At 37.4% G+C, this 25,178-nt stretch overlaps 1 protein-coding gene across 1 annotated transcript in view; it reads right to left on the bottom strand.

Moving 5' to 3' along the window:
- LOC122478818 (glypican-5-like) overlaps positions 1-25,178 on the bottom strand; it is a 102,458-nt gene that overhangs the window by 34,036 nt on the left and 43,244 nt on the right. Inside the window, exon 3 of the mRNA XM_043572510.1 lies at positions 7,250-7,383. Within this exon, the coding sequence (XP_043428445.1) occupies positions 7,250-7,383 (134 nt within the window). The remainder of the gene's footprint in view (positions 1-7,249; positions 7,384-25,178) is intronic.

The following is a 25,178-nucleotide window of genomic DNA, read 5'->3' as shown; positions in this document are numbered from 1 at the left end:
GTCCTGGGGTTTTCCTAATTACCCGCTTAATTGGCACAGCCACACCACTTTGAAATAATAATGTACCGCTAATTATCACCGATTTAAGCTTGCTAATAGCTTATTCTTACCAGCTAACTTCAAGAAATCAAGCAGAGAGCAGGAACTGCCACAGGGAAATCACTCTGCCTGGGCTGGTTTAGACAGTTACATAAGTGCAGTGTCCTTTACAGCTGTGCTGATTTGGTTTCTGCCCCACAAGACTAAATAGTAATGTTTTTCTAGACATTCAAAGGAATGGTAGCTCTTCCTTGACTTTCTCAACTTTCAGAGACCTTTGTAACTGGTGTGTATCAATAACTCCAAGTCTCCAATGAGCTCATTATTAGCATTCTACATAAACAGAAAACAAAACAAAAGAAAACAAAACAGGGCAGGTTGAACAAGTACAATCACATCACCCAAATATAATCAAAGGAATCCAAAGCTATGGTTTAGCTTCCTTCCTTCCAAGCCAAAAGACTGACATACTCTATACTTCAAGCTTAGCACAGCTGGTAGAGCCAAGGACAGACATGGATGTCCTTCATCAAGTGTTCGAAATTGAGCAAGGAAAAGGGTATTAAACGGAAGGGTTCTCTTTTAAAATGAATACAGAGGAGGAAGGGGGAGAAAGAAAACAGACAAAAGGGTTACAGATTTGGGAATTCAGAGAGAAATACCTGTATTTAGGATAAGATACTATAATTTTGCCTAAGTTTACACCTATTCTGCATCTGTTTTAGGTACTTTTTCAGGTCAGATTCCTTAGAAGCAATACCAGAGGCAGGAATTTGGATGCAGAGGATTCATCAAGGTAGCACTCTTAAGAGAAAGGTAGTGAGAGAAACAGGATAGAGTGGGCAGGAAGAAGGTAAGTCAGGATGCAGTCCCAGCTTCAACCAGATTGTACAGGGAGTGTGGAAGCATGGATTGCATCACATATCTGGCCACGTCACGTTGAGTAAGGGCAAGCCTTTTATCCCCCTGTGTCAGGCCCTGCTTACGAGCCTCGGCCAAGGGGGTGAGGCAGGTGGGAAGTTAGCCCCCTCTTTCAGATGGATGAGATGGTGTGTAGCCCTCCTCCACACAGACTAGAACCGACCTGTGTAACCTGTAGGATACTAGAGAAATGACAGTGTGGGACTTCCAAAGCTAGATCATAAAAACACTGCAGCTTCTGCCTTTCTCTCTCTTGGATTATTTGCCCCTGAGGAAAGTCAGCTACAGAGTGAGAAAACTCACGAAGTCATTGTGACGAGACAGTGAGGCCTCCTGCCAACAGCCCTGTGAGTCGCCATCTTGGAAGATAATAGCCAGTTCCACTCAAGGCTTCATAGGATTGCAGCCTCACCCGGCCTTGGTAGCAATCACCCTAAGAGACCATAGCCAAAAGAAACCCTGAGCCAAAACCCCATAACTGAGCTGCTCCCAAATTCCTGACCTACAGAAAATTGGTTAATAAATAGTTGTTGTTGCTTTAAGCCACTTTGTTTTGGAATGACTTGTTAAGTAGCAAGAGATAATGAATATAGATGGCTCCAATTTGTTAAGTGCAATTCCCCAGAGAATAAGGCAGCTGTGCATTACCAGCAACCAGGAGAGAGCAGCCAGAAAGCAGATAAAATGGCCAGGTAAAGGGCATCAGCAGCATCCACTACCGTAATTACCTCTCCTATGAAACGTTTCCATTAAGCCTCCCATACGACTTACAGTGTCATGTCATGAACTCAATTATGGACATTTATATTTTTAAAAATGGTAGCTGACAACAACCTATAATTCTAGACCTAGTAAAATATTCTTCAAAAATGAAGATGTGTTCATAGGGCACCTGGGTGGCTCAGTTGGTTGTGTGTCCGACTTCGGCTCAGGTCATGGTCTCATAGTTTGTGAGTTCGAGCCCCACATCAGGCTCTGTGCTGACCACTCAGAGTCTGGAGCCTGCTTCAGGTTCTGTCTCCCTCTCTCTGCTCTTCCCCTGCTCACATGCTGTCTCTCTCTCAAGAATAAAGATTTTAAAACTTAAAAACAAAAAACAAAACAAAATGAAGATGTTTTCAAACAAAAGTTGACAGAATTCATCACCAGTAATAAGCAATGAAAAATATACAAAAGGCTAAGGCAAAATGATTCTAGATGGACACATGGAATAAAAAAAAAGCACCACAAAGAATAAAATATAGGTTATTACAATATTGACTATTTTAAAATGATAACAATAATATCTTGGAAGATGTTAAAACATTGTTAGAAGTTATTTGTTAGGAATAGGGTAATGGAAGATAGGAAGAGGGTAATGGAGTGAAACTATTTTAAAGTTCTTATATCGTTCAATGAAGTAGTAAAAGTTCTACTTTAAAGCAGATAGTAAAAATTAAAAATGCATATTGTTATCTCTATGGTAACCATTAAGAGAATAATAATAAATGCAAGTAAAAAAAGCCATGAAGATCTCAAAAAAATTAAATACCTGTTAAAGTCAAAAGAAGGCAAGAGAGGAGGAATAAAGAATAAAGAACATGGGGTAAAGAGAAAACAAAGAACAAGATGGCAGCCTTAAACCACTTCAGGATACTATATACCCCTGCAAAAAATTGACTACACATCCCAACTGAAAAACAAAAAAGTAATTAATGATCACTTAATAAATACTGTTGGGTAGTTAAAAAAAAAAAAAAGCTAACTGGTCAAATTATATATAAGTCAACAATAGTTATATTAACACAACCTGAAAAGAATTGATTGGATAATGGAAAACTCTGTAAATTAAACTCTGTTTTAAAGCCTGGAAATATTTTTGTTAGGATGCCATAAATCTAACATAATTTTAACAACAAATTTTGGGGCACCTGGCTGGCTCAGTTGGAAAAGCATGAGACTCTTGATCTCGGTGTTGTGAGTTCGAATTGAGCCCCACATTGGGTATAGAGAATACTAAAATAAATAAATAAATAAATAAATAAATAAATAAATAAATAAACAAATAAACAAACAAATAAGTAAATAGCAAGCTTTGGACAACAATTTTTATAGGATGTACCACTAAAGAGACTAAGTCTAAAGTAAACTGTGACAATATAATTTAAAGACTATGACTTCTTTATATGTAAAAATGTATTTTAAATTGTTAACCATAGAATAGTGTTTATCTTCATTTACATTGACAAAACAACAGATGCATTTTACAATTTTCTATTTTTCAGCTACCAGAGCAATTATATTAACTTACAGAAACTCTTGTGTGTGTTTTTTTGTTTGTTTTAGTTTTAAATTGCTTTAAATTTATAGATAGTAGTTACTGTTATAGATATTCTCATGGGAATTACCCAAGGTAACTAAGAAAACCTAAAAAATACTGTCATGGATACAATGCTAACTTACAAAAACTAACTCAGAAAATATTTTTTTAACTTTACTTTTTTTATGAATCGCACAAAACAGTGTTTGTTAATGATCTGGATGGGCTGACTGAGAACTCATTTTTCCCTTATCTACTTTTTTTTTTACAATAAACTTTCATTTTGTTCTAATTAATAACTAAGTTATAGCAGAAAGTCCCAAGTCAATAAGTCTTTTCAGCAAATTATATTTTATCTCTATCTGGATAATCACTATATCTACAATACACCACAATGAAAAATTATCTATGCTTAGCATATGAAATAGCAAAAAAAAGTTATTTAAAAATTGAGTACCATTAGTTCTCATGAAAATTTTGACTGAAAGTATTAACTATGTTTTTATTAGGAAAATATAATTAAAAAAACACTTTTCACCTAAACTTTAAAATAATGTATATGTGTATATTTATTTATATGTATATACACACAAACACACACATATTTTCTCAGATACAGAGAGTTAAAGAATACTCCTCTGTCCCTGGCATACTGTCATAACTTATACTTGAAATAGAATATTTATTTATTTTTTCATCCTTCAGCCTCTTTCCTGTTTTTCTATAAATATCCATTCTAATATATTTAATATAAGTACTTTGCCATATCCTCTCCTTGAAAAATATATACTAATTTTTTATATATTTGCTACTAATTTATAAAAATGGTATTGCACTGTTATTCTCATTCTATTTAATATATTTTTCTCTTTAATCACAATGATATCTTTTGATGCATGAAAATGCATTCTATCCTTCTGACTCATAATATTCCAAACTCATATATTTTATTTTTCTTGTTATGGACATATAACTTGCCTCTAACTCTCAGCTACCACAGATATGCAAGAATTCTCCTTGTGAATATAAGCAAGAGTTTCTTGGGATACAGGCTAAGGTAAGGTAGACAAGTACATAGAGTATATGAGTTTTATAAGGTACAGCAAGCTTCTTGCTAGAATGGCTGTACCGGTGTACCATGTGATCATTCACATAGAAAATCGAATCCTATCAACTGATCAACCATTAGAATGGAGTTCAGAAAAGTACCCACATATAGCATTGTAAACACATCTTTGTCCAAATCAGTCTATTCGATATTCACGTCACTTGTTTGACTATTCTATGCACACTGAGATGGGCTTGGAGAATGTTTGGATTATCATAACCTGAGTCAGAGGGTGACTCCAATTACATCCACCTTTGTATGTGGTATCTGCCAGAGCAAATCCAAACATGTACTGCTACCTGCTATCTAGCTAACAATTGATTGTCCTTTATCAATTAGTAAGGACAATTAGAAATATTTCACTTTCAGCTGGTAAGAATATCTTCACTGTTAGACCTCAGGGCAACTCTCCCACTCCATGAAATACAGGAACCCTGATCATTTGGATATCTTACAGGACGCCATGCTGATAATTAAATATTGATCACATCATCCTAGTTGCCTTAGTAGACATGTTCGTGCTTCTGGTGGGAAAAAATACTGACATTTCAAGCACTTGACAATTCAGCAGGGGTTCTAAATGTCTAGTTGTCTGGATCTTAATGGGTTATTCTAACATAAAAGGCAAATTTCTGCCTTATGATAACCTAGCACTCAGGAAGAGGCACGATGCTTTTTGGGTCCCTTTGAATATTAGACAAAACATAATATACACTTGAGTGTTGCTCTAACCCAAATATAGAGTAGCCCCAAGGAGCTTTTGTATGAGAAAGAAAAGTCTGTAGCTTGGAATTTTGCAAACTGTTCTGAGGTTCAGTCCAGATGACCCAGCTCATCCATTCAAAGGTGCCTTAGAGTACAAGTAGCAAATGAAGATGCTCTACAGAAACCCTGGGAAGTTATGATCTCATGGTTCGTGAGATAGAGCCCCGTGTTGGAGTCTGTCCTCACAGCATGGACCTGCTTGGGATTCTCTCTCCCTCTCTCTCTCTGCCCCTCCTCTGCACATGTGTGTGCTCTCTCTTTAAAAAATAAATAAACATTTTTTTGAAAAATGAATTGCTTAAGTGAGCTCATGTACAATACCTCTGGTTGTTTACTTTGTGTGGCATGATACTTGTCTATGATGGACCTACTCTGGTTCATGGGTAATAGCTAAAGGTGGCTGGTTGTTTAGGGATACAGAAATACATGATCTGCAAGGTTGGTGACAAGAAGTCTATTCAATGGCCTGGATAGATACTTATAGAACTTTCCATTCACATGAGCCCCTCATTACTCCTGAGATATTTCACTTGTATTGGGTTTTGTTTTGTCTTTCCAACAACTGAGTTGTTTTGATGGTGAAACAGACATGACCTTTAAAACCTTAAGATCTTCCTCAGCTAGGTTTTATTAGAAGAATCACTCTACACTATACCTAGCCACTACATGCTATATACACTAGCTAAAGCACATTAATTTCTCAAATACAAGAAAAGACTTCTGATCACTATAGATGTTTAGAAGAAAAAAGAACAGCTAGTTTACATGCAAACAAAGTGCTACTTCTTTTGAGCTGCAGCAAATAGCGAGCAATAGCCCAGATCTTTATTCCAATTATAGTCCATCTGAGAAGAGAATGAGGCAATTAAGAGCACTATCCCAAAAGGAAAGAAACAGAGTTTACATTCTAAAGAGTAAAGCGATGTAAAATACTGAGGCTGCCATAAGATATAATTAGAAATAACTATTTGAGAGGGCACCTGGGTGGCTTAGTCGGTTGAGCATCTGACTTCAGCTCAGGTCATGATCTCATGGTCTGTGGGTTCGAGCCCCTTGTCAGACTCTGTGCTGACAGCTCAGAGCCTGGAGCCTGCTTCAGATTCTGTGTCTCCCTCTGTCTCTCTCTCCCTCAAAAATAAATAAACATTAAAAAAAAGAAATAACTATTTGGATTAATAAATGAATATAGAATTCTCAGTTTCAATTCATTTCAAAAACACCCACCAAGAAGCTAGTATTTGTCAGGGCATACAGTGGGCAACAGAATGCAAAAATAAATAAAATAATAGTTTCCTTTAATTTTTAGAGTTTTTCAGTCTGACTGCCAATTATCAAGCAAAGAGATATAGATGAAGGCTTTAATTTAACATGTGAAATAGTGACGGGGGCAGTGGTAGAAATGTGAGTTATAGAAGCAAGCCACTCAATGCTTATCATTTTGAATCAATGTATAGCCATTTTCAGCATTCCAGATTAAAGGTATAGAAACTTCTTATCTAACCATTTGTTAAATACTTGCTTAATAGACAGTAACACAGATTTCATCATTTATGTGAATGCTTTTTCTCTCTTGCATCACCCAATACAGTAGACACTAACTATATGTGGAATTTAGGCTAAAATCAATTAAAATTAAAAATGGAATCATCAGTCACACTAGCCATATTTTAAACTTTTTTTTATGGCAAGATCTACTTTCATAACAAAATTTGAAGGGTACAGTATAGTATTGTTGACTACAGGGAGAGGGAATTGGGGAAGTATTAACTAATGGCATAAAGTTTCAGTTGAGCGAGATGAGTAAGTGCTAGAGGTCTGCTGTACAATATTGTACGCTAGCCACATTTTAAGAGCACAATGACCATACGTGCCTATTGCCCGCCATAGTGTATTATAGCAAATGTCCCTTATCACAGAAAGTTTTATTGGTCTCACAGGTTGTATTTATCTTCCTAATTAACTGAATAGGAGCAACTGCTGAGTTTTAAAAGTAATTAATGGTGATCTTTTTTTCTTCAATAGTGTATTTGGTTCTACCTAATTGAATACATTCTATCCTGTTGAAAATTAATGGCTTACTTTCTTTTCTCTTTCTGGTTGTAAAACAAATGTCTTACTTTCTTCTGTTGGCAAGTGTCTCTTCACCATTTCTTGGAGAGATCTTCATCCCATGCTTCTCTTTGCTTCCCTCAAAAGAACAACGGGGGCTTTGTGTAGGTGTTCTGATTGGACGGCCACAAATCTTACTGATCTTTCAAAGAGAAAATATTAAAAGGCAGTTAGAAACCTTCCTCCATCCTACCTGAGAATGTAATATTTGCTAGAGTCCAAAACAATGTAATGTTCTTACTTACACTTCAATATTAACTTTTAAGACATAAAATGTTTGTTAATTTTCCAAAGGGGGAATCAAATTACCTGCATAAAATGGCAACCATGATTAACTGATGCTATGCACGTATCTATGTTTTGCATGTATATATACGCAAAGTACATGAAGTAAACATATGCAGAATAAGAGAAGTATATTAATAAACTTGCCTGCTTGTATAAATAAGACTACTTAACCAAAATAGGTATTTTATGGTTTATATTCACTTTATGACAATCACATAATTGTACTGAAATTTTAAATGAAATAATTTGCTATTAAATATGCAGTCTGTTTTCTAAATGAGTTCTAAAGGTAGTTTTCTTCTTAAGGTCTTTTTTTTTATATTAGAGAGAGAGAGAGCAAGCGGTAGAGAGGGGGAGAGGGAGAGAGAGATTGAGAATCCTAAGCAGGCTGTATTCTCAGTGCAGAGCCCAATGTGGGGCTCAATCCCATGACCCTGGGATCATGATGTGAGCCAAAATCAAGAGTCAATCATTCAATCAACTGAGCCACCCAGGTACCCCTTAAGATCCTCTCTTAAAATAATAATGAATACATTTGTATAGACATTTCATTTGGTAATTGTTCTATATCTTCTTCTTGTATTTTGAGAGTGTTAGTATAGTTGTTTTTCTAAAATCTAAAATCGTTTTTCTAAAATCAAATGAAAGAGTAAAAAACTTATCTACCCAAGATCTTTATATAATTTACATAATTATCATTGAGAAAGTAACTGATTAATTGGACATATTACCATGTAGAGCATAAAAAAGACTCACACAATACCTTAAAGAGGTGGAGTACTTAAAGAAGTAGAGTAGTATAATTGCAAATACATAAAAACCTTGCCTAGGAATCAGGAGACTTTGGTTCTTGTCCTAATTTTTCCATCTTAAGCACTGAAATCTTGAAAACAGTAGCAGAATTTCTTTGAATTTGATTCTCTTATATGTAAGATGAAGAAATTAGAGTAAATTATTCCCAAGTTCCATTAAATTTATCAATTTCTTTAATTTTCCATGCAATGAGCATTAAAGGAATTATGCACTAATTTGTTTATTTAACCCATATTTATCTTGTTTCTTATATTTGCAAAGAAAATGTATTAGAGGTTAGAAGAGAAAAAAGGCAAAAAACTGAATTTTCTCCTAAAAGAGAAAACTGAGCAGGCTCTGAGCTCTCGGCAGCATCCCATGCAGGCTCCTCATTGTCACCACAGAGCCCAACACAGGGCTCAAACCCACGAACCATAAGATCATGACCTGAGCTGAAACCAAGAGTCAAACGCTCAACTGAGTCACCCAAGTGCCTCAGAGCAGGTAAATTGTGAACAGACTCCTAAAGTAGTCCTGAGGGGGAAAAAAGTTATTTTGAACTGTAGTAGTGGCTATGTTCATGAAGAGAAAGATTCATGAATTATAGAGAGAAGTAAAATCAACAAGGCCAAATCCAGAACACAGACAACACCAAAAGTTATGGAAGATGGAGAGCAGGAAGAACTGTTATCCATTGCTGGTGGGAACGAAGAATGGCATAGACAGTTTGGAATACAGTTTTGTGGTTTCTTACAAAATGAAAATTATCCATAGGAATTGAAAACTGATGTCCATACAAAGACCTGCACATGGATGTTTACAGAAGCTTTATTCATAATTGCCAAAACTTGGAAGCAGCTGAGATGTCCTTCAGTAGGTGACTGGGTAAAACTGTGGTGCATCCAGATAGCGCAATATTACTCAAAACTAAAAACAAATGAGCTATTAGAAAAGACATGGAAGAAACTCAAATGCATACTACGAAGTAAAATAAGCCATCTGACAAGGCTATAAACTGTATGATTCCAACTATATGATATTCTAGAAAAGGCAAAACTGTGAGCACTAAAATTCTTAGTGGTTGTCAGAGATCAAAGAGAATATAGGGATAAGCAGGTTGAGAACAGAGGATGTTTGGGATGGTACAACTACTGTGTATGATGCTAGGGTGGATACATGTAATTATAAATTTGTCCAAACAAATGGAATGAATATACAACACCATGAGTGAATCCTAATATAACCTATAGACTGGGTGATAATGATGTGTCAGTTGAGGTTCTCAATTCCAAAAAATGTCTGACTCTGACAAGGATGTTGACAACAGGGTAGGCTATGCGTGAGTGGGGACAGGGGATAGATATATGGGGAATCTGTACCTTCTTGCTCAGTTTTAATGTGAACTTAAAACTGCTCTAAAAAATGCAATCTATTTTTTAAAAAATCAACAGGGCTTGGCAAATGACCAAAAGTGAGAAGTTAGGGAAGTGTAAGGCCAAGGTGTTAAAAGGCTCAAAGTGAATTTCCAAGAAGCTGAAAAATAGGGATAGTGCAGTGTAAATATATTTAAGTGTGAAAATATTTTCTTAATGGAAAAAAAAAGTATCTTCATTGTCAACAACTCTTAGTCACAAGAACCAAGGGAAGACAATATAAGTTGATGGCGTAAATATTGAGTGAGATTGTTTAATGAAACTGCAGAATATTTGAAATAAAGGAACACAGTAAAAAAGAAATAGACTGCTATCATGATCCAATGTAACTAGCGATAGAGCTCTAGGAAACTTCTAGGAATCTCGGCTCTCATCCTGTCCTTAAAACTTGAGAAAATAAAAACACTTTGTAGTTATAAGTTAAGGGAAATCTTATTTCACCCTGCCCTTCCCATGTTGGACTTAAAACCATATTGGCTACTGAACATATTTCCTAGACAGGTAGATAGAAAGCTGAAAACACTAGCCTCACAAGATCTTTATTCTCATCATCTTTACAATTCTTTTTTGTATTTTGCTACAAATACAAAAGAAAATGTACAAGCCATAGACTTATGTTATCTTTGATTGTATCCAAAGGTCCAGGCATATATACCAGATTCCAACAAATACAAATAAATTTCAAAGCCCTTCTATTTGTTGACTTGCTACCCGCTACCCGGGGAGCTCTACTTCACACCTTATTGAAAGGGAATGGAAAGCCATCTGTTACTAGCACATTAGCCTGTCACCTTGGCCCCGCTGGGGTGAGCCGATTTGGGTGGCCCATTTCAGTACCTTCTTGCTATAGAAAAGTCCTTCACACTTACTTGGACTATTTTTCATCTTTGACTTACACTGCCATTTCCTCCTTATCCCCCTCCTTGCTCTGTACTGTTCTCCCCTGCAATCAGTCTGAAGTGTCTCTGAAAGAATTGTTTCCCTTCTTAATCCTTACCTACTCTTGCTTTAAGTTCATTCTCTGGCTTCCCACTGATCTTCAAGTTCCCATCTCACCTTGAAGGGCCCCTTTTAGTTGCCCCTAACCCAGATCACTTCTCCCATCCTGAGCGAGTACTTGTTTTAGTACTTATCACCATGCAAACCTTCCCATTCTCACTATGTTCTTGCAGAAGGACAACTTCTCCTAGAGCCTCCCTTTTTGTTTTCAGTCTTACTCAAGTCATCAAATTGCCAAAACTTTTAGTTAATAATCTAGAAAGCTATTTGTTTATTTTTCTATCTATTTATTTATTTTAGAGAGAGTGAGTGTGTGAGTGAGGAAGAGGGGTAGGGTGGGGAGAGAGAGAGACAGGATCTTAAGCAGACCCCATGCTCAGTGTGAAGCCTTATGTGGGGCTCGATCCCATAACCCTGGGATCATGACCTGATCCAAAATCAAGAGTCAGATGATCAAGTGACTGAGCCACCCAGGCGCTCCTCAGAAATCTTTTTTTTTTTTTTTTTTTTTTTTTTTTTTTTTTTTTAATTTTTTTTTTTTTTTTTCAACGTTTATTTATTTTTGGGACAGAGAGAGACAGAGCATGAACGGGGGAGGGGCAGAGAGAGAGGGAGACACAGAATCGGAAACAGGCTCCAGGCTCTGAGCCATCAGCCCAGAGCCTGACACGGGGCTCGAACTCACGGACCGCGAGATCGTGACCTGGCTGAAGTCGGACGCTTAACCGACTGCGCCACCCAGGCGCCCCACCTCAGAAATCTTTTTAAAGAACAATTTACATTGTTCATTTTCAGTTGACTCCCATAAGCAGAGCCTCTATTTCTTTTGCAATGGTCTTTTAAAATGTTTAATAATAATTATAATAATTGAAGAGAAAACTGTATAGATCATCACTAGTTGAAAAGCAATGAATGTGGAGGTACTGTGAGTATTTACTAAGCGATCTGTTCATAGGATGAAACAGAGGTGGATGGATGCTCCACCACTATCAGAGGCAAAAAGATAGAAGGAAAATCAAAGCTGTTAGCAGTTTTGAATCTGTTAATCAGGGTGAACAAAGATCCAATAACCCACGTGTACAAGTTAGAAGGTAGAACAAGTGTAACGTTTTGGCTTCTCTGTTCCTTAAAGCAGGAGATAAATTCTCATTTAAAACTGATTTGGAGGTAATTGTAAAAGGTAGCTCTAAATGATGCATTGGAGATAAAAGGAAAGTTAATGAATAGAATCACCTACATAGAGTCAATAGTTAAAACCATGAAAATGGATGAAATGACAAAATGTATATAGAATGCCAAGAAGGTCGGAGAGAAAATCTTCTGGAAGGAGAAAAACAACTCTGAAAATAAGGTGTTGGGCGGGGAGGGGAAGAGGAGAAGGAAGAGGGACTGGAAAAGAGAAAGAGATAAAAGGATTAAGAGGAAGGAGGGAAGGAAAGAAGAGAGGAGGAGAGGGTGGGGGGGGAGGGAGGACTCCAGACTAACAGAGCTGGCAGTCTCTTAAACCGTCTCCAACCTTGAGGCTCCTGGGTGGCTCAGTCAGTTAAGCATCCAACACTTGGTGTCGGCTCAGGCCATGATCTTGCAGTTTATGAGTTCAAGCCCCGCATCGGGCTCTGCGGGGACAGGGCAGAGCCTGCTTGGGATTCTCTCTCTCCTCTCCCTCTGCCACTACCTTACCCTACCCTACTCATGCTTTCTGTCTCTCAAAATAAATAAACTTAAAAAAGAAAAACAGAAGGTATCCAACCTTAATCTATAGGTGAGAAGACGGAAGCCCAAGGCAGGAATATAACTTTGCTAAGTCTGTATCTAGCTATTGGATGAGTCTGTCTACTACTATCCAATCAACAGTCTCTTCTTTATACTTATTAGTGGTCTTGTTAGTCACATATTCTTATCCATTGGGAGGGACTCCCAGCATCATATAAGACCTGGGTCCTAAGTGTCCTACATGAATGAAATAATTTGGGTTGAAAATGATCTAGATATATGAATAAACCAGAGAAGCTCATTTTTCCTTTGTATGTGGAAATAGATGAGGGGAAACATGGCAGTTATTTCCTTTAAGATTCCCACAAACTAATGGAGGTGGGGAGAAATGTAAGGATATTAGACAATTTGATTTCTGACGGATTTTAGGAGGCAAACTAGAATAACTGAATTTATGAAAAAGAAGTCCTCTTTTTCTTTTTCTTAATGTTTATTCATTTCTGAGAGAGAGAGACAGAGCATGAGCAGGGAAGGGGCAGAGAGAGAGGGAGACCCAGAATCTGAAGCAGGCTCCTGGCTCTGAGCTGTCAGCACAGGGCCCGACACGGGGCTCAAAGCCACAAACTGTGAGATCATGACCTGAGCCGAAGTCAGATGCTCAACCAACTGAGTCATCCAAGTGCCCCAAAGAAGGCACTCTCTCTTGAGTTCCCCAAGTTCCAACTTAGTGAGATAGTAACATAAGATTTTCCTCTCTTCCACAAAAGTTCATTTAACATTGCAAAGAATAGTCAGTAACTTCCTGATCTACAAACTACCACAGCAAAATAATTTTGGTTTGATCAAATACCTGATTAACAGAATTGGAAAAGCAAAGTTCTGTCAGATTTCATTAAAGATGTCACAATTGACATATATTAAATGTTCTTGGATTTATGAATACTCAACATTTTCTCTAAAAAATCAATTTTTTTCAATATAAAAAGGATTTTCATACTGCTAGTGACCTGTAGTTGCTCTTAAAATCATGGTGGAAATAAAAAAACTCTCTAATCCACATTTATTTTTTAATTGCACATTAAAATATTTTAGTAAATAAGTGTTATTTTGCTATTGCAAATAACTTTTAAAAGTTATCAAAATGTTGATATCACCTGTGTTTTCCATGTTGGATGCAACTGACCAATATTGGTTTTAATCATAATATTACTGTGCAATGAATGCCTATGATGGTAAATTGTGTGTGTCACCTTGACTGGCCATAGGGTGACAAGGTTACACATTATTTCTGGGCATGTCTGTGGCACTATTTCCAGATGAAATTAGCATTTGAGTCAGCGGACTCTGTAAAGTAGATTGCCTTCCCCAATGTGAGTGGGCATCATACAATTTACTGAGGGCCCGCAGAGAACAAAAAACAGATGAAGAAGGAATTTCTCTCTTTTTCCCTGCCTCATAGAGTAAACTGTCATCTCATCTTCTCCTGCCTTCAGACTGGGATTCACACCATCAGCTTCCCCGGCTCTCCGGCCTTTAGACTCAGACTAAATCATATGCCACTGGCTTTCCTGGGTCTCCACCTGCAAACAGCAAGTCATGGAATTTCTCCATGTCCATAATCACACGTGCCAATTCCTCAAAATAAATCTCTCCACATATATATTTCTCTGGAGAACTGTAAATAATATAATGCCAAATTCAGGCTTGATGAAGTAACATATCTTTTTACAACTACACAAATAAATTGTTTTGAACATCCTAGTCTTTATTGTAGCTTACATCTGCTTTGAACACATAATGAAATGATGATAATTACATGCAATTAATAAAAGGAGCATGTGGATACATAAAACTCTTAAGACACAAAAATCTTGCTTAATTTTCCTTAAATTATCAGTTCATTTCCTTCATGTGTCATTATATTTTGACAGAAGTAGTCAGAGGGGCGCCTGGGTAGCTCAGTTGGTTAAGCGTCTGACTTCGGCTCAGGTCACGATCTCGAGGTTTGTGAGTTCAAGCCCCGCTCTAAGCTCTGCACTGACAGCTCAGAGCCTGGAGCCTGTTTCAGATTTTGTGTCTCCCTCTCTCTCTGCCCCTCCCCTGCTTGTGCTCTATCTCTTTCTATCAAAAATAAATAAACATGAAAAAATTAAAAAGAAGTATATATCATTTCATCGCATTGATACATATGATAGTGTCCCCATACATCAAAATATAGTTTATTAACTCAATCTTTGAATCAGGTAGATTCCAAAATATCTTCCTAGTTTATTTTTCAATATAATGCAACATATACTTCAATGAAAGCATAAAAATACACTGAATTAGTGTTGATAAACTTTTTTTAAACTTCAAATTTATGTTTATTTACAAATTTTTTAATGTTTATTTTTTGAGAGAGAGAGAGAGAGAGAGAGAGAGCACGAGTTGGGGGAGGGGCAAAGATAGAATCCAAAGAGAATCCAAAGGAGACTCTAGGCTCTGAGCTGTCACCACAGAGCCTGGTGTGGGGCTAACTCACAGATGTTAGATCATGACCTAAGCTGAAGTCAGATACTTAACGGACTGAGCCACCTAGGTGCCCGAATGTTGATAAACTTTTAGATGAATTTAATTAAGCAAACAATAAGTAAACAATATTAATTATGCAAGAGTGATAACATAGTAAAATCATATGATCAGAGATGAATTTCAGCAAAATTGAACTTAATGGAGCCATTTATAAAATATAGTCTATTTTTCTGACAATTTCCATTAGTATGCTAGATGTCTTCCCAGCCAAAGTTACTTTTGGTGAGAAATATTAACTTCATGAGGACTAGTATTATGGTATGATGATAGTACGTTATACAAAAGATTTTGCTAAGTTTGTATTAATGGAAATGAAAAAATAAGTGATTACAGAATATCATACCCTATAACTATGGAGCAATCACCATCTATATAATATGCATGCTACTTTGAAGTTCAAGGTATAAATAATTCCAGAAGTCAGCTGTGGAAAAAATATAAAGTTATAGCTATAATACCACTTTTAAAACACTAGTACATTCTGGTATTGCAACAAGGAATATTTATAGTAAGTTATAAATTATTAAGACTCTAAAAAGCAGTACTTTTAAATATAAGTTATCCATAAGGAGAATTCTAAGTTTGTACAAGGTGCCCAGTTCCTGGGAGAAAGCAAATAAAACAGTGTTAACGCTGAATAAGGAAGAAAACACCTATTGTCTCCAGTTCACAAGGGTAGAGATATGTTAACTCTAGAGCCTGCAAAGAGTAAATAAGGCCCTTTTACAAGTGTCTACTTGGAACCAAAGAATGTTTGTCCTTGGATGGCTGGCTTTTCCTTGTCTTTCCTTTTAATTTTCCAGAAGTTGCCTCCCTGCATAGATTTCAGTAGCTATCATCATAAAGGTTGCCACACCGAACTCATTTTATAGTTCAAATTAAAAGAGAAGAAAGAAGAGGAAGGGGAGGAGGGGCAGGACACTGTGAAGCAGAATAACATTTCTAGATATTGTAAGTGGGATCCTAATTCTGCATTGCTAGTTTTGAGCACCTGCAAATTAAACCACCAGAGGGAGCTTCTGCATTTCAATCTGATGCCTAATCACTAATTAAATTTACTGCGTGTGGCCATTTAAAATCATTTAACTCACGGGGCGCCTGGGTGGCTCAGTATCTGACTTCGTCTCCGATCATTACCTTGAGGTTCGTGAGTTTGAGGCCCGCATTGGGCTCTGCGCTGATAGCTCAGAGCCAGGAGCCTGCTTCAGATTCTGTGTCTCCTTCTCTCTCTGCCCCTCCCCTGCTCTCTTTCTCTCTCTCTCTCTGTCCGCCAAAAATAAATAAGATGTTAAAAAAAATCATTTAACTCAGGACTCTTAGAAAAAAAATGCAACTTGTAGGCCAAACTGACAAATATTTAGATACATGAAATCTGCATAAAAAGCCAGTCTTCCATGTAAAATGGAAGAATGGGGCTGAGTGCCAATGTAATCAAATGAGAAAAGGAAAACCAACCCAGAATTGAGGACTAATTCCTCCAAACTGAGCTATGTTGTTGTCAGAAATGGGGAGAGACTGAAAACTAAGACAACCAATTATTTTCCCCTCTTGAGCCCTCTTGCCTTTCTTTCCTCCTTCCCTTTCTTCTGTGTTTCCTTCTTTTCCTCATTCCTTCCCTTCTTCCCTTTTACTTCCCTTCCTTCATTCCAATCTCTTTCCTTTTCATTCATACCTATCTTTCTTCCTCCCTTACAATTATATGAGCACAATTATTTTTGCAAGCTCCCAGGACTGGAAGTCAAATTTATGCATTTTAGTCCTTGTTTAGCTACAGATAGCAGTATTGCTCAATATGTGGAGCACCTATTATTTGTAGGGTGTTATTCTAAAAGATGGGAATACATTCTGAGAGATGATGAAACTTTTTAAAAATGCTTACATTCTAGCAGAGGAAACTGAAAATAGAACATTAAATATATTACCTTTATGCCTTAGTGAATGCCATTCAGTCAAAAACGGGTAAGAGATAGACTAATGGGTTGGGAAGAGGATGGACTCCTGAATGGAGAAAGTAGAAGTGGTATAAATATGCAATGGAATATTGGTCAGCCATCAAAAAAATGAAATCTTGCCATTTGTAATGACACAGATGGAGCTAGAGAGTATTACGCTAAGCCAAATAAGTCAGTCAAAGACAAATACCATATGATTTCATTCATAATGGAATTTAAGAAACCAAACACATGCAAAAGGGAAAAAAAGAGAGAGAGACAGAGAGAGGCAAACCAGGAAACAAACTCAATTATAGAGAACAAACTGATGGTTACCAGACGGGAGGTGGGTAGGGGTGGGGAATGGATTAAATAGGTGATAGGGATAAAAAGAGTACTTGCTGTGATAAGGATCGGGTGTTGTATGGAACTATTGAATCACTATGTTGTGCACCTGAAACTAATATTATACTGTATGTTAACTAGTTGGAATTTAAACTAAAAAGTAAAAAAAAAAAATTAAATGACTAAGTCATAGACTGATGAGTTGGGGGACAATGGACTGCTTCAACTAGTTGGCCAAGAAGAACTTCTTTAAAGTGGTATTTGAGTTATGTTCTGAATGAATACAGAAGCAGCCATGGGAAGATCACAGGGAGGTACTTATATACAGAGAGAACAGGAATTAAAATAGTCCTGGGAAGGAGAAAAAAGAGGCTGCTACAATGGAAAAACACCACAGAGTATGGGGTGGGGGCTGGGGATCAGAGGTAAATTGGCCGGATTACATGATTTCACGTATGTTCTGCCAAAGAATGAGTTTGTGTGAAGTCATTGAAGAATTCTGAGCAGAGCAATAACATTATCTGTTTTATGTTTTAAAAATATCACACTGTCTATCTGTCTATTGTTTGGAGAGAAGTCTGGGCAAGTCACAACAGAGTGATAGACAAGATGGAAACCACGAATCCAGATACGAAGCAGTCTGTGCGGTTCAAGGAAAAGGGGATGATGGCTTTGCCAAGGACGGTCTTCAAGGACTGAGATCTCGCTTGAGGACACGTATATTTTGAAGGTAGGAATAGGAAGGCTTGAGGGTGGATTAAATGCTACAAGTGAAGGAACCAGCAGATTCAAGAATGACTTCTGATGTTTTTTGGCCAAAGCAACTAGGCAAATGGAAGTGTCATATAAACTAGAGAAGAATGAATTTGGGGAGAAAAATAAAATTCTCTTTTGGACAGATCTGTGTGTTTCTGTGACTATTCTTGTTTCTGTGACTATTATTCATCCAAGAGGAACTATCCAATAAGCTGTTAGTTATATGAGCTGAAATGAAAGCTCAAGGGTAAGGCCAGGAAAAGTATATGAATGTGGTTGTTGACTGCATTGTCCTTGGGATGAGTACAGATGGAGGAGAGCACAGAAGACCAATACCTGGGGCATTCCAACATTTACAGGTGGAGACAAAGAAAAGTTAAAAAAGATTCCGGAAAGAAATTTTCAGAGAAGTAAAAGGAATCCATTGAGAGTGGAGTCTGGGCCATCGCAAAATACAAATGAAGAAGGGTTTTTTTTTTTCTTTTTTAAGAGGAAATGATCAAATGTGTGCAAAGTGACTGACAGCTCACATAAAATGAGGATGAAAATGGACCATATATCTTATGAGAAAAAGACCACTGGTCACTTGTGAAAAATGTAGTTTCTGTGGAGAAGTGTGGCAGAAAGCACAGTAACTAGGGTACAAGAGATAAAAGGAAATCAGAAAGCAAGACTGTCAAAAGGTACAAATTTCCAGTTATAAGTAAGTCATGGAGATATAATGTACAGCCTGGGACTACAGTTAAAATACCGTATTGCATATTTGAAAGTTACCGAGAGAGTAGATCTTAAAAGGTTCTTATCCCAAGAAAAAAAATTTTTAAGTATGTGCAGTGATGGATGTTAATTAGAATTATATATTCACAATATATATATATCAAATTATTACATTGTACACCTGAAACTAATACCATGTTATATGTCAGTTATTCCTCAATAAAAAAAAAAATAAACGTTGACTGTGAAAATACACAAACCTTTCATGGAGTTTTATAGTCAAGGAGCACAGATTTATGGGGCAGAGCCTCAAAAGGACACAGAGTCAAGTCAGTTTCTGTTTTGTTTTGTTTTGTTTTGTTCTGCTCTGTTCTGTTTTAGGACAGTAGCTATTACAATTTGATTGCATGTTTAATAGTACAGACTCTGTTTCAGATCATTTGATCCCAAAATACTTCAATTGCAAAACAAGTGAGACATTTCTCAAAGTGTCTGACTACCAGGGAGACACGTAGTTTAAACCTACAATCTGAAGTCAGAATGCCTTTACTTCTGCACATATCCACGGCTGTGCATTGGAGATGCTGGATCATAGACTATGGATTGGGTAAGGAGAGAAATAAGGGAAAAAGAAATGGATGGGGAGAGTAAATGTTACGAATATTTCCATAACATAAAATAATTTTTTGGATTAGAAATACAAGAGTAAGGGAGCTGGAATGGCAGAAAATGAAGACCATGTGATGTAAGTGAATTGCAGATTTCAGAGATGGTACAAACATTGGTGATGAGTATGGGAGGATAGAATGATTAGAAGTAGAATCAGGGGCTCCTGGGTGGCTCAGTTGGTTAAGCATCTGACTCATGATTTCCTCTCAGGTCATGATTTCATGATTTGTGAGTTCAAGCCCTGCATTGGGCTCTGTGCTGACGGTGTGCAGCCTGCTTGGAATTCTCTCCCTCCCTCTCTCTCTCTCCCTCCCTCCCCCACTTGCACATGTTCTCTCTCTCTCTTTCTCTCTCTCTCTCAAAATAAATAAATAAACTTAAAAAATTAGAATCATATTATCAGATATACAGGTTGGTATAATGATCTTGGATAACTGGAGTTTGGGATTCCTGATGGTCACTGATGTCAATGGGGGAACAAAGCATAATGGGATTGATCTAGGCAATCAGAACACATATTTAACAACATAGGAGTGTGTGGAGTGTTGTGGAATCTGAGAGCATCTGCAGAGGCTGGCCACATCACTGGTGGCAGTTAGAAGAATGCTGATTTACTAGAGCAATTGCCAGTTTCAAGTTTTAGGAGAAAATGTATAATCTGACTTTAAGCAAATCACTTTAAGCTCTGTCCATATTGTGACATCGGCCAAATGGACACACTTAATTCAACTAAGGGGATTTTGTAAAGGTCTCCAAATGTGGGCTATCTTTCTCTTTTAAGACTGAAGGATCATTAAGGGCAATAAAAACTAGAACTAGAACATAGTTTGCCAATCCTCTAAAGTCTTGCCTTTTAGGAGTTTATAATCTAGTTAGGGAGGTAGAATTTCCAATGATGAAACAAATTGATAAATATATGAAGTTAACTTCAATACAATACAAACAATGTCTCAATAGAGTATAAGTAATGTTTCAAAAGAATACGATAAGCAGTAAGTTGTACAGGAGCCCAGAGAAAATCACCAGGAAGCAGGGGCAGCAGGGAACCTTGTACACAGACCTTGAAGCATTGGTGGAGAGAAAAAAAATGAGAGCAATCCTACCCTGAGAGGATAGGAATGGGATAGAATTCTACATGGGATACTAACTTGGTTATCCTAAGTAAAGCTTGATTCAATTACCTTTTGCAATACAATCTAAGGGGGATTTTTTTTTCTTTTTGCCTTCTATGAGCATTGGGCTGTATGACATTTTAAACCTTTTGAGTTAGACAGTCTGATAGCGTACCAACTACTAAGCTCTCCCAACAAAGAGAAGAGTGCCACACAGCCAGTGCAACCTCCATATTGGGACAGTAAGAAACCACAGGGAAGGACAGAAAAACACCTTGACATCAAGTTTAAGGCATGGAAATATCTCTACAGCCATAAAATCAAAACTTAACCATTGCCTTTATCAAAGGGAGTAATAAGAATCCTAAGCCATCCAAATGCATATTCTAGATGTAATAATTAGATGAAAATAAGAAAGAAGAATAAAGCAGTATGACCATATATTCTTCCACTTTTCCAAAGCTGAAAATGTTTGAAGCTTCTTTAGAAATGGCATCAGCTAGAGGCTTAAAATGTTCAAACAAAGGCTATTCTGCTTTCATCAGGTCTCCTACGTTTTGCTTCTCCCTTGGCACTGGGATTTCCATCACCCCACAATGGGCTTTCATTAGCTTTTCCTTGGATAGATGCAGGACATCCTTGCTGCCTTTCTTTTGAGCATCCCCCCAGATTTGATCCTACCCTCCATGCTTCCAGATTAATCTTCCTAAAGCACAGTTCCAGTCAGACTCCTTCTCTGATCCCAAACCTTCTGTGCTTCCTCCCATTTCCTACTGAGTACAAACTAAAGTATATCATGTGAATTTACAGTGTGAACCTCAAAATTTCTGAGCACCTCTCTTTAAACACTATGTACTTCAGCTGAACGGTATTACTCACTGTCCCCAGTTACCCTGTACTTTTCAGTCTGTACTTTCCTTATTTTAGCTTGTCTAAATGTTACCATCTTTCAAGGGTCACTGAAAATATCACCTGTGAAATTTAATCACCCTTGATCTCTCAATTTGAGGTTATTTGCCAACCTAGCAAACATTTGGTTTGTACATCTCAATAAGATTTGTCCTGAAGCAGTTTAGAGTACAGCAGAGGAAGTATTTTGATTTCTTGTTTGTTTTTTTGTTATTGTTATTGTTTTGTTTTGTTTTGTTTTTTGTTCCTAATAGCTGTCAATGCCTCCTTCTGCCCCCCAGGGTAAAGCTAAGATACATTTATTCAAATGAATTCATATATTTCTTCTCAACTCTCTGATTTGTTGGAAATAGTCAAATGAAAAACCGGGGACAATTTACTCCCTTCCATAGAGTACTCAAAGTCTACCATTGTGCCTTCCTGTTTACTGAGAAGTTGTGAAGATTTTTTGCCTTTCTTATTTTTCATAACCACTGACCTATAATGAACATTCCATGTAACATTCATGCATCAGAAAATTTCATTGTCAGGAAATTGTTAGAAAAGTACTTAAAAAGAGGCACTGTTACCTGGGAAAATAATTTAAACACATTTAATAGACAAATTTGTATTATTCAGAATAGTTGAAAACCATAAACAACCCAAATGAAAAAAGTGGATGGACAAAGGCTAAGGTCACATAAGTCATACACACACGCACCCACACCAGACACAAATGGCAAAAAACAAACAAACAAGCAAACAAACAAACACAGGGAGGAGTTAAGATGGAGGAGAGTAGGGGGACCAGGATTTTCCTCATCCCTCAAACACAGCTGTATTAAGGTCAGAACACCTGGAACACCCAGGAAACCGATCTGTGGAGGGACAGATCTCCACAGGTGGAGGGAGACATCTTGGTGGGACAGGGGTGCATGTATGGAAATTGGGGGAGATAAAACAGTGTAGGCACAGAGGGGAGGGCACCACTTATGTGGACAGACCAAAGGGAGAGAAAGACAGAGAGGCTGTAGAATTGCAGTGTTGTGTTAGCACAAGAGAAAAACCTCTCTGGACCATGGTCTGAGGAATAAAAAAATTCGGAAAGTACCAGTTTCTACTTTGCAAACAGCCTCAGACCTGAAGATCGGAGTTTTCGAAAATGCGAGCCTTTCTCCAGACAGAGCAGACCATGTGCACGTGCCAGGTGGAGAGGGAGCTCGTCCCAGGATGCAGTAGAAACCTCGGAGGTGCACTGGGAGACAACTGTCCCCTCCGTTGACTGCTGAAAGAAAAGGATTTATTGCCTCCTCAAGGACAAAAGACTCTGCAGGTGCTAGCCAGAGGCCCTTTGTCCACAGGGCTGAGTGGCACTACACTGGAACAGAATCTGCGCAGTGCAGGCCCCTTTAAGACATCGGGTTTTGAATCCCAGCCCAGCAGCTAGAAGGCTCCTGAGACTTGGAGCACGGCAAGCGGACCACCCCGGCACTGCTCTGTGAGGCTGCCTGAGCAGCCTGGTTTGAGACATCTGGTCCACGGAGGACAGACTGGGGTGTTGCCATTTTTCTCCCCATCACCAACAGGGTGGGGCTTCAGGGAGGAGCACAGTGGCCCCCAGTGGAGGCAGGACCTGCTTATACCTAACCCTGTGCCTCCATGCCTGGTAACTGCTTATCTACCCCAGTGAGATTGACATTGACCAAACCAGAGGCCTCTCCTCTGGCACAGCCACCGGTCCTGGGTACCAACAGACAACTGTCCTGTGGTTTGGTATATTAGTGTGTTTCTCTCTTTTCTTTTCTTCTCCTCTCTTTTCTCTTCTTTTTCTTTCTACCTTCTTCTTCTTCTTCTTCTTTTTTTCCTTTGGAAACAGGCTCATAGCTTCTGATTTGATTTTGGGTCAATTCTCAATATATATATATGTATACATATATGTATACATATATACATATGTATACATACATATACATATATACATAAATATATATATATATATATATATATATATATATATATATTTGTCCTTTCTCTGTTTTGTTTGTTTAATGCTTGCCCCATTTTTACTCTATTCTTTTTATACCTTTTCTATATCTCCTTTTTCTTTATTTTACTTATTCTCTCTCTGAGTTAAGCCTTATAGTTTATTTCATTCTCTACTTGGTCTTTTTTTTTTCATCCCTTTCATTTTTCTCTTTGTATAGGATCATGCTCCCTGCCCTTTCCTTTTTTCCAGGGTTATTTCAACAAACAAATCAAAGCACATCTGGTGGAAGGTCCAAACAATCCTCCATTAGGAGCAATAAGAAGCTTTGTAGAGAATTGACCAGTGGGATAGAGCAGCCAAATATGCAACAACAGAGTGTACATAACACACTCCAAAAACACTTACTGAAGTGCCAGGCCTTGGACAGCATATGACCTCTTTTTAATATAGTAATACCCACAGGTATAGGACATAACACAAGCTATTAAATCACGCAAAAGACAGAAACCTAGCCAAAATGATGAAATGGATGAAATCTCCTCAAAAGAAAATCTAGAAGAAATTACAGCCAGAGAATTGCTCAAAGAGATATAAACAGTATATCTGAACAAGAATCTAGAATAAAAATCGTAGAGTGGCAGGAAATATTCAATGTGCTGAATAGAAAAATATGCAGCCAAGTATCCTTTATCCAGCAAGGCTGTCATTCAGAATAGAAGGAGAGATAAAAGCTTTCCCAGACAAACAAAAACTAAAGGCATTCATGACCACTAAACCAGCCCTGCAGGAGATCCTAAGGGGAACTCCGTGAGTGGAAAGCAGCAAAGACTACAAAGGACCACAGACATCACCACAGACATGAAATCAACAGATAAAACAATGACACTAAATCATATCTTTCAATAATTACTCTGAATATAAATGGACTGACTGCCCCAATAAAAAGATATAGGGTATCAGAATGGATATAAAACAAGATCCATTTATATGCTGCCTACAAGAAACTCATTTTAGACCTGAGGACACTTGGAGATTGAAAGTGAGGGGATGGAGAACCATCTATCATGCTACTGGATGTCAAAAGAAAGCCAGAGTAGCCATGCTTATATCACAAACTAGATTTGAAAACAGACTGTAATAAGAGATGAAGAAGGGCATTATATCATAATTAAGGGGTCTATTCGTCAAGAAGAGCTAACAATTATAAATGTTTATGTACCCAATGTGAAGACACCCAAATGTATAAATAAATTAATTACAAACATAAAGAAATGTATAGATAATATGCTGTGATTGTAGGGAAGTTTAATATTCCACTTATAACGATGGACAGGTCATCTAGGCAGAAAATCAATAAGGAGATAAGGGCTCTGAATGACACATTAGACCAGATGGACTTAACAGATATATTCAGACTTTTCAACCAAAAGCAGAAAAATACATAAACATTCTTCTTGAGTTCATATGGAACATTCTCCAAAATAGATCACATACTGGGTCACAAAACAGCCCTTAATAATCATAAAAAGATTGAGATCATACCATGCATATTTTCAGATCACAACCTTATGAAACTTGAAATCAACCAGAAGAAAATATTTGAAAAGCCCCCAAATACATGGAGGTTAAAGAATGTCCCAGGTTAAAGAATGAATGAGTCAACCAGGAAATTAAAGAAGAAATTAAAAAACATATGGAAGCAAATGAAATGAAAACACAACAGTCCAAACCCATTA

This window comes from Prionailurus bengalensis, chromosome A1, assembly GCF_016509475.1.
Source record: "Prionailurus bengalensis isolate Pbe53 chromosome A1, Fcat_Pben_1.1_paternal_pri, whole genome shotgun sequence".
NCBI classification, from domain to species: domain Eukaryota; kingdom Metazoa; phylum Chordata; class Mammalia; order Carnivora; family Felidae; genus Prionailurus; species Prionailurus bengalensis.
Note: the sequence above shows the minus strand (reverse complement) of the source record. Positions and strands in the feature narration are given on the sequence as shown.